A 10,879-nucleotide genomic window follows, 5' to 3' on the forward strand; every position below is an offset into this window, starting at 1 on the left:
TTGTTGTGTTTTCTTTTGTCTTTCTTTTTTATTTTGTTCTGTATTTCTGTTGTCTGTTACCGTCAAAGGGACTATGCATGTAAATTAGCAGTCCTGCTGACTATGGCGTATTTACATTTGTATTTTATGCTGATGTTCATTAATACGCTGTGTCCCTTTTAAATACATAAATAAATAAACAAATATTTTGTCCAGTATTTAAGTGGGAGGAGTGCAGCCGACAGCGACAGAGCAGTCCGCAGTGTAACCACTCGGGGATTGTTTGCACCGTCAGATTTCTGAAAGTGTTTGTTTTTGTCACTGAAAGGCTCAGACTGTTAACTTTTAGGGACTGTCTGGTGCAGTTTTTGATCATTTTGGCTGTGTTCATGCATATGTCATACATTACGACACGCCTGTGTAGTTTTGTTTGTGGAATATCAAGGTGTATTTAGATGGAGCGTGGTGTGTCCGTGTCTGGTTCAGGGTTACATGTTGTTGAAATGTTTGTGTTCCAGATGTTTAGAGTTTCTGCTGCAGAGCGGAGCGACGGCCTCTCTGAAGGACAAACAGGGCTACAGTCCCGTCCACTACGCTGCAGCCTACGGACACAGGCACTGTCTGGAGCTGGTCAGCACGCACACACACACACACACACACACACACACACACACACACACACAGAAGGAGGAAATTGTTGTATTTTGACTCGAGGCGTTTTCTCCATCTGCTGGCTGATCATATTTTCTCTGCTCATCACGCAAAGACGTTCCAGGTCCTGGTGTCTCTTGTTTCACTGTCGACTCTGATTTGTGTCAAAATGCTTCAAGTTAATAAATCCATGAAAATCTCAAGAGCCACCTGAGTTTGATGCATAGAATAAAGTGAATATTGTGTATGAGTATCAGTATTTTCATGTCCTTGTGTGGTTGTTGTGACCTGCAGCTGTTGGACAGAGACGACAGTCACCAAGACGACCCCGAAACCCCGAACGCGAGGAGTCCGCTGCACCTCGCTGTGAGTCTCTGTCTCTCTTACATGACATGATACTGTATTTATGAGTGTATTTTTTGGTAGCACAACTGACAACTGACTGACTGAACTGAATAAAGAAAAATTGTGCTTTGTAATTGCTGAGTGAGCAAATGAATCCAATATTTCATGTAAGATCATCAAAATAAGGAACAATGAATCTGAGGGTTTAGAGGTTTAGTTTCTCAGTCATTATATTTTCTATTTCTGAACACAAGGCTCCATATCAAATGTTAGCATTTTACTTTTTTGTTAGTAGATATACGTGTACGTTTATTGAGTACTACTTTATATAAATATACACTTTTACAAGACTTTAAATAGTCACATTAATGTAAAACCTTCCCTTTACCTTTATGTAAAGAAGATTTTTTATAAGCGTCCTCGTGTCTCTGCAGGCGTACCACGGCCACGCTCAGGCTCTGGAGGTGCTGCTGCAGGGGGAGAGGGAGGTGGACCAGGGGGACGAGGCGGGGAGGACCCCCCTGGCTCTGGCCGCCCTGCGAGGCCACGCCGAGTGTGTTCACACCCTCCTCAGCCAGGGGGCGTCGCCGCGCACCACCGACACCCAGTACGGGCGCAGCCCTGTCCACCTGGCAGGTGGGTTCAGTTTGCAGTTTCTTCTCTTCCTGTTTCTGTCTTTCATCGCTAACATCTGGCATCAACTCTTGCAGCTGGATGTGGACAAAAGTATGTGGACGCTTGTCTACTTTTGATCTGGGCTGCTTTTCATGGTTTCCATTCAATGAAATCTTTATGCAGCAACATACAGTGATATTTTACAAATTTACGAAAACTTTATTCAATCCAGTTCAATTCAAAACTATTAAGGACTCAGCATGTAGAGAGGTCCATAGATAATAAGACAAGATAACATCAACAAAATAGGGACATTTTGACCATAAATGTTAAAATTTGCCTTCAGTTTCACCACAAAATGAATAAAAGGCGTGCCCCAAAAACAGAAACATAAAATAAAAAATGACTACAATACATTCCCTGCAAAAAGTATAAAAAATAGGTCTCAGTGATACAAACTCCAGAAAATCTAATTTACAGTAAATGAATATTCATGTCGAATTGTCATGCTCTGCAAAAACCTGCAGCTAAGTGTTAGGAGCACATCGAAATACCCAAAGTCCCAAAGGGGGGAGGGACTAATAATCACAGCCTGCACAGAGTACAGGCACGTAACATGCTGATGCATATTTAAACTGAGGGATCTTACACAGGAGTTAGACGTAAATACATGTGGAAGGACACATTGTGACAGTGACACCTCATTAGAGACAAGCCGGGTAATAATGATGGATCTTAATGTGCTTTACTGTTTACATCTTGTCTGTTCACATAAGTTACGTCTGCTCCTCTCAGTGTATGAGAAAAGAAACTTCTCTCTCTTTTAAGGACTGCGGTTCTTATTTTAACACTTTCTGCAGCTGTGACGCAGGCGTCCTCACCATCTGATCCAGATGACTATTAATAAACATTTCTGTCACTCTGTTTTGTTCTTCTCTTGCTGTCTCCTCCTCTGCGGCGTCCTCCAGTGATGAACGGTCACACGACGTGTGTGCGCCTCCTGCTGGATGAATCGGACAGTGCAGACCTCGTAGATGCCGCCGACTCTCAGGGACAGTGAGTGGATCTCATTTTTTTAACTCATTCAGGTTTCTTTACCTGCTCCAGTTTCTGTCTCAGTTTCCGCCTCCTCTGCCTCGTCTTCGCCTGCAGGACTCCTCTGATGCTGGCGGTGGCGGGAGGTCACGTGGACGCCGTTTCGCTGCTGCTGGAGCGGGAAGCCAATGTGAATGTGGCGAGTAACCAGGGTCTGACTGCGCTGCACCTCGGGGTGAGCATTAATGTTCTTCCTCTGTGGAGGCTGAAGTGTGACAGCAGAACATTTATGACAGTAAATCCAAATTAAAATTGTCGACAACCTGAACCTCTCATGAATCTGAATTTATTCAAATTAGAAATTACAATCAATCTGAATCCCACTGAAACTATCTGTGACATATTTTCCATTATCACTACATTTATTTGTTACAGTTTATTTAGATTTAAGATTTTTTAACTGTAAATATCTACTTACCTGGTTCACATGATTTATGTGATACGTTTGTTTGCACTTGTGTTCATTAGTTTACTGCACCGTGTTTCTGTGCCCTGCTTCCTGTTGCAACATTTAAAACACTATAAATACAGTCAATCCAGCTCCCTTATTAATTTAAACCTATACTAACCTATACTAACCTATACTAACTGAATATGTACTATTTTTTACATTAATATTAACAGAAAAAGGAGGAAGTTAAAGTTAAGTAAAGTTGACTTTAAATAAACTCTTATTATTTGAATCATTATTATTATTATTATTATAATCAGTATCAGTATTAGTATTCATAGATGCACTAAAAGGAATGTTTTTCCAAATGTAATTTCTCTCTTATATTCGTAGACAGAAATGTGAATCAGAAATGGACCTTCAGGCGTGTTAGACTTTATAAAAATGGTTAATTATAACGTAAAGGGCACGCAGAAACCAGTAGTATTTTGAGTAGTACTTTGATCTAAAGTCCTCCGTCCTCTGTCTCCAGCTGCTGTGTGGTCAGGAGGAGTGTATCCAGTGTCTGCTGGAGCAGGAAGCCTCCGTTTTGCTCGGCGACTCCCGAGGTCGCACCGCCATCCACCTGGCCGCCGCCAGAGGTCACGCCTCGTGGCTGAGCGAGCTGCTGAGCATCGCCTGCTCGGAGCCGCCGTCCCTCCCCCCGCTGAGAGACCACAGCGGGTACACGCCGCTGCACTGGGCCTGCTACTACGGTTAGTGTTCACACAGATACACACATCTGATCGCTGCAATTCACAGAAACAACCGGAATTCAGCCACCGAAACCTTGTGATTCCCATTTCGGATTAACTGTACTTAAGTATCAAAAGTCATTTTCTGTGGCGCCTGGTGGCTCAGCGGATGGAGCAGACACCCCATGTACAGAGGCTGTGTCCTCGCCGCAGTGGCTGCGGGTTCGATTCTGGCCCTCTTTGCTGCACGTCATCAGCTCTCTCCCCCTTTTACACTTTCACTGTGCTGTCGAATTCAGGCATTAAAAAAAGCCCCAAAAATCTTTAACAAAAAAAGGAATTTTCTGGCAATAAACGTATGAAAGTATCAAAAGTATAAATATATTACACATATATCGAAAATGATGTCATAAAAATGGCTGAAAACGACATATTATAGCTTGCAGAGATGCGTCATGGAGTCCAATGTCGAGAAACAGGCTAAAAAACGTCGAAATTTATCATGTCGAAAAATGACTGAAAACGCCATAGTATAGTATGTCGAAAAATGTCTAATTTTGACCTGTTAAACATGTCTGAAAACGACATATTATGGCTTGTAGAAAGATGTTCCCACCTCGTCATGAATCTGACACGAACCTGGACTCAACGATGAGCTGATTAAATTGATTTGGTGCTTCTGTGTTTGTTTATTACTGCTAATAGTGTTTTTATTATGAAGCCTTTTTTTCCAACACTCTTCATATGTGTGTGTGTGTGTGTGTCTGTGTGTGTGTGTGTGTGTGTGTGTGTGTGTGTGCGTACAGGTCATGAGGGGTGTGTGGAGGTGCTGCTGGAGCAGAAAGGTTGTCGCTGTATTGATGGGAACCCGTTCACCCCTCTGCACTGTGCTGTGTGAGTCTCACATGCTTTTCATTTGATTGGTGAAAATCACCAGAAGCCCCAAAATACGATATTATAACGATACTGAAGACTTAAATGCTTGTTTCATGTTTATGATAAACTAAGTATTTAGATAACATATACTGCGATAAATTAACATTATTTTTATCTGCAGAATTTGTCCCCATAGGAAAACTTTCACACCTGTTTTTATCTAATTAGAGAAAATTTTCTCACATAAAAAATATCTAGTGGACTGAAAAAGCGATTGATTTCATTATTATATTATATCTACTAGGCTAAATATTTTATTACATAACTAAGAATTATTATGTGATGTTTCAGTTATTTTTCGCACACAAAACATTGCGGTACTATGCCGTATTGATTATTTATGTCATTTATTGATTCACTGAAAAATGTCACCTTCTCAAAGAGTAAATAGATCGAGGCAGATTTGTACTTTTACTCATTGGAAAGATGTCGCATGTAATGATTATTTTTCATTTGTTTTGTGGGAGAAAAACAAAGAAGTTCAATTTTTTTTAATGTTCATTCAGTTCAGTGATATAAAACATTCAGTCTTTTTTTCAAATATTAAACCTTTATTTACACTGAGGGTCGACCCTCATTTACAGTGACATTGAGTCAGTTACAGAAACAAAGAAAAAGAAAAGGCTTTACTTTTATAAAAGTTATAAAAAAGCCTTTAAAGTTTCTAACCCTAACCCTAACCCTAACCCAAAAAGGAAAGTAATTTGATGGATAGATTAGGACGATTAAGATGTAAAATAAAATACAATTGAGTATTTTTTAATTGGGTAGATAGTTTGACAGGTAAATAAAAATAATTTAAATTTAAAATAAGATTCAGTTTTGTAAAGAATTTCGAGCAGAGGTGGGGAGGTTTAAATCAAACTGATTACAGAGAAAACAGAAAACAGAGCAACGTTTCACATTGATCAGCAAATATTTGGATTTGTTTGCCTGACAAAAGACTTCTTGAATGTCAAAAATGCAAATTATTCTCTGTTGATCACTTTATTGAGTATTTGTTTTATCAAAAAGGTTTCTTTCTGCATGTATCCGACAAGGAATGACAGTTTATAAAGTAAAAAGAAAAATGGAATTGAAAAGATGGAGCGCTCTTTTTAAATGTATTTTTATTAGTTTTCTGCCCTTTTTTAGAATTGATAGAAATATTCAGATTTTAGATCGTACCATTGTTAAATTTCGTATGAATTTCCTTGAAGCTGCAGCATCAGAGTTAACAGTTCAAACACTGTAAAAAGTTTTCTGACGATGAGTGAAATCTGTGTTTAAACTAACAGAGTGAACAATCACGAGTCGTGTGCTTCTCTGCTGCTGGAGGCGATGGGCTCCGACATCGCCGGCTGCAAAGACGCCAAGGACAGGTAAGACGCGTGTGTGTAACTGAGTATATTTACTTAAGTACTTTACAAATACTTTAGTGTTCCCATTTAATAATGCTTCACTCCACTACATCTCAGAGGCAAATATTGCACCTTTTACTACATTTGTCTAAAAGCTTAAATTAACTGTACAGTAAGTACTTTTACAATTACTCAATTTACAATTACAATTTTATTAAGTTAGGTTTAAAATGCAGTACTTTTACTTGTAGCGGAATATTATCAGTGTGAAATTGGTACTTTTACTTGAGTAAAACTACCTCCTCTCCTCTCCTCTCCCTCTGTCCTGCAGGACTCCTCTTCACGCTGCAGCGTTCTCGGGTCACGTCGACTGCGTCCAGCTGATCCTGTCCCACGATGCACCTGTCGATGCTGTGGACCAATCAGGTCGCAATGCACTGATGATGGCGGCTGAGAAGGGCAGAGTGGGAGCCCTCGGTACCGACTTTTTTTTAACTCACGGCTTCAGCGCTGCAGCGTGTTTTCTCTTTAGACCTGTATTGTTTACTTTGAATGTTTCTAATAATAATGATAATAATAATAATAATAATAATAATAATAATAATAATAATAATAGCTTGGATCTATATAGCACCTTTCATGGGACCCAAGGACGCTTTACGAGAACACTACATAAGACATGGATGAACTAACTTTATGCTTCTCTGTGTGTGTTCAGAGGTGCTGCTGAGCAGCGCCGGTGCAAACCTCAGTCTGACGGACAAAGACGGAAACACCGCCCTGCACCTAGCCTGCAGCAACGTAAGTCTCCACACGAGGGCGCCAACCCCATCTTATTTAAGTAAAGTGTCTTAAAAAATTTATGAGGGTTAAACGCTACAAAGTGCAGTCCCTGTGCATGTGTGTGTGTGTGTGTTCATGTGATTTGATATGTATATATCATCCGAACAAGCAGTTTCAGTCACACGGCACAGTTGTTCTTTTTACTCGCATAGATAAATTTTTTTAAAAAATCATAAAAAAGATACCAGCAAGTATTAATGGATGCATTTTATTTTTCATCATGTTTTTATTTAATTTTGTTTTCACTTAAGTAATGGCCTGTGGTCATAAGTGTGTGTGTGAGTGTGCACATAAATCACTGAATAAAATTCTGACATAATGATAATATTAATAATGATAATGATGAATGTTTTGTCTCTAACATGATTTCCTCTGTCCAGGGAAAAGAGGACTGCGTGATGTTGATCCTGGAGAAACTTTCTGACGCGGCGCTCGTAAATGCCACAAATGCAGCACTGCAAACGTGAGTATGCGGCACCACTGTTACATGACGAAAGAAGTTTTTAATTTCACTGTGATGAGATGCAAATGGTCCATGTCAAAAATACATGATGGTATTTTAGATGTTTCTCTGTACAAACTGTTTGTAGAGCGCAAAGTAAATGTAAATGTTGTTTGGGTCACTCGGACGAAGTCTTTGTTAATAAATACAGAACCTGTTGGTCTGTCTGTCAGTCCTCTCCACCTGGCGGCTCGTAGCGGTCTGAAGAAAGCGGTCCAGGAGCTGCTGACCAGAGGAGCCAACGTGCAGACGGTGGATGAGAACGGTAGGACCTCTCCCCTCCAAACACTTTGTAGCCGCTGCATGCAGTCGTCGTTGGTCAGCATGAATGTTTTCCTTCGATCTGCATCGACTGATGGATGTTTTTTATATGCTTCTTTACATGTGCGCCGCAAATGAGTCTTTAAAACAAGGTTCCCACTGGTCAGTTTGTGGAATATCATTGAATTTAAACATGTTTATACACGTATATTTTTAAAAAAAAACAATGTTTTTGGCATTTTTACATATTAGCAACCATATCAGCACTCCCCTGATTTAGCATTAGGATGCAGACTGTATGTTTGCAGGCTTTTGCAAATTAGTTATTTGATGTTTTTTTTTATAGCATACCACACTATGACCTTTTTAAAAAAATGTTTTTTAATGGCACACCATATTATTTTTTTCATGGTATACTTTTCAATGACATTTTCACGCTTTTTATACCATGTTATACTATAAAGTTTTGTTTTACATTTTTTTTATGACATTATAATATATATATTTTTATGTCATACTATAGTATGATTTTCATGGCATACTGAAATCTGACATTTATTTACATTTTTTTTTTAATTTCCGTGCTATGCATCTACTTCTTCTTTTTAATGGCATACTATCCTATAACTTATTTAATGTTTTTTTTAATGGAATATTATACTATATTACGAATACTATACCAATTTGTTTACCAGTTTGTTTTTTTTACCAATGATACAACCCTGAATCACATAAAATCTATTTACAATCAAGTTAAACTTTTAGATATTAAACCAAATACCTTTCATCATTACAATATGCTACCTAAGTATGGTCGCCTAAACTGGGAAAATGCTCAATATGTCATTTCCTTCATGGTTCAGCACCTCCCCCATTCATAATACAGAACACTCATAATGACAGGTTGACCAGATCTACAACCCATTTTGGTGCCAAGGAGTAAAGCCTCATTCAGCCCGTTACCTTTTACAGTGAGAGCTTCCCAGAAATCGAACACACGTCTAATACGTACAAGATGTAGTGCCACATATCATCCCTTCGTACACGATCTGTCCGTGTGTGTCAGCTTTATGTAATCTTCGCTCTAAGAGCTGTCTGTCTTTGCCTTTGCACTGCATGCAGTCAAATTGTTGCATTGCTGACTGTGTCCTGTCTGAGTATGCTCATGTTGTGTTGTCTATAACTCTCTTGTTTGCTAATGCTTCTATTATGTTATGTTTGCTATTTTGTGTATAACTGTTTTTTGGCCTGCTTTTTCATATCTTGTTGTACATTTTGTGTCTGTTGGCTAATTGCTCGTGTTCTTTCGTGTCAACTGTCCTCTTCAAGTGCTGTTAATGTGCTAACGACTTGGCTTACTTTTATGTTCATGTTTTCATTCTTGCTTTTAACAGTTTACATGAGTTTATGTCTTTCTGTTCAAGTGGCTTTCTAAACAAAACCGTTGAAAAAAAGCCTTTGGCTAACACTGGCACATTTACAGCAATGTTTTTTAATGCACACTGTCCCTTTAAAAATAATATCAGAAGTTTAAGTTAAAGGTATACTATATTATGAATTATTTTGCTGTTTTTCATGGCATACTGCACTGACTTTTTATGATGACATGCTATGACTTGATTATTTGCACACATACGATACTGTGATAAAATATGACGTAAAAAAAGATTAAAACCACACAGTATGGCATATTGAGACATGTTATCTTATACGGTGTCCATCCAAAATCATCATAATATAACATGTTGAAAAAATAACTGAAAACGTCATAGCATGTAAAAAAAAAAAGAAATGTCCAAAAAACAGCTGAAAACCACAAAAAATAGCATGCTGATACATCCTAGTACAGAATGTTGCAAAACTGCCCAAAACCTCATGATATGGCATGTCGAAGGACCCCTAATAATATGCCGAAAAATGCCAAAACATGCCATTGCATAGAAAGTTGCAAAATCAGACAACACCATAATATGGTCGGATGTCGAAAAAATTACCCCAAAACACCTCACTATAGTATGGAAAAAAATGTCAAAATATGACATGTCCCAGAAACAGATGAAAACAGCATTAAAGAGCATGCCAAGCATGCAAAAACAGCCAAAAACACCCTTTTATGGAAAGTTGAAAAAATGACCAAAAAAGCAAGGCTATAGTATGGCAAAAACTACAAAAAATGACATTTCCAAAAAACAGATGAAAACAGCTGAAAACTGCATGAAATGGTGTGTTTAGATACGCCATAGCATCGAACATTGCAATAATGGCTGAAAACAATGTTGTATGACAAGTTGAAAAAATGACCAAAGAAGCAAGGCTATAGTATGGCAAAAAAGTCAAAAAATGACTCTTCCGAAAAACATCTAAAAACAGCTGAAAACTGCATTAAATGGCGTGTTGAGATACGCCATAGCATAGAACATTGAAAAAACGGCAAAAAACGCACTTTTATGGCAAGGCTAAAAAATGACCAAACAAGCAAGGCTATAGTATGGCAAAAAAATCAAAAAATGACATTTCCCCAAAATAGATAAAAATAGCTGAAAACTGCATAAAATAGCTTGTTAAGATATGCCATAGCATCGAACGTTGAAAAAATGGCAGAAAACAACTTTATATGGCAAGCCTAAAAAATGACCAAAAAAGCAAGGCTATAGTATGGCAAAAACAGCAAAAAATGACATTTCCAAAAAATATCTAAAAACGGCTGAAAACTGCATAAAACAGCGTGTTGAGATACGCCATAGCATCAAATGTTGCAAAATTGTTTGAAAACAATGTTTTATGGCAAGTTGAAAAAATGACCAAAAAAGCAAGGCTATAGTATGGCAAAAAAGTCAAAAAATGACATTTACGAAAAACAGATAAAAACAGCTGAAAACTGCATAAAATAGCATGTTGAGATACGCCATAGCATCAAACGTTGCAAAAATGGCCAAAAACAACATTTTATGGCAAGTTGAAAAAATGACCAAAGAAGCAAGGCTATAGTATGGCAAAAACAGCAAAAAATGGCATTTCCGAAAAACATCTAAAAACAGCTGAAAACTGCATAAAATAGCGTGTTGAGATACGCCATAGCATCAAACGTGGCAAAAATGTCTGAAAACAATGTTTTATGGTAAGTTGAAAAAATGACCAAAAAAGTAAGGCTATAGTATGGCAAAAACGTCAAAAAATGACATTTCCC

General features: G+C 38.2%; 1 protein-coding gene across 1 annotated transcript in view; it reads left to right on the plus strand.

Annotated features, from left to right (window-relative positions):
* The window catches only part of ankrd44 (ankyrin repeat domain 44), a 34,264-nt gene extending 26,189 nt beyond the window's left edge, over nt 1-8,075 (plus strand). The window contains exons 16-27 of the mRNA XM_042494454.1: nt 498-609; nt 925-996; nt 1,410-1,611; nt 2,559-2,646; nt 2,743-2,860; nt 3,609-3,831; nt 4,617-4,704; nt 6,024-6,107; nt 6,418-6,563; nt 6,805-6,887; nt 7,310-7,392; nt 7,605-8,075. Of these exons, the coding sequence (XP_042350388.1) occupies nt 498-609; nt 925-996; nt 1,410-1,611; nt 2,559-2,646; nt 2,743-2,860; nt 3,609-3,831; nt 4,617-4,704; nt 6,024-6,107; nt 6,418-6,563; nt 6,805-6,887; nt 7,310-7,392; nt 7,605-7,830 (1,525 nt within the window). The 3' untranslated portion in view covers nt 7,831-8,075. The remainder of the gene's footprint in view (nt 1-497; nt 610-924; nt 997-1,409; nt 1,612-2,558; nt 2,647-2,742; nt 2,861-3,608; nt 3,832-4,616; nt 4,705-6,023; nt 6,108-6,417; nt 6,564-6,804; nt 6,888-7,309; nt 7,393-7,604) is intronic.
* Nucleotides 8,076-10,879: the final 2,804 nt, after the last annotated feature.

Source organism: Plectropomus leopardus, chromosome 10 (genome assembly GCF_008729295.1).
Source record: "Plectropomus leopardus isolate mb chromosome 10, YSFRI_Pleo_2.0, whole genome shotgun sequence".
Classification (NCBI taxonomy): domain Eukaryota; kingdom Metazoa; phylum Chordata; class Actinopteri; order Perciformes; family Serranidae; genus Plectropomus; species Plectropomus leopardus.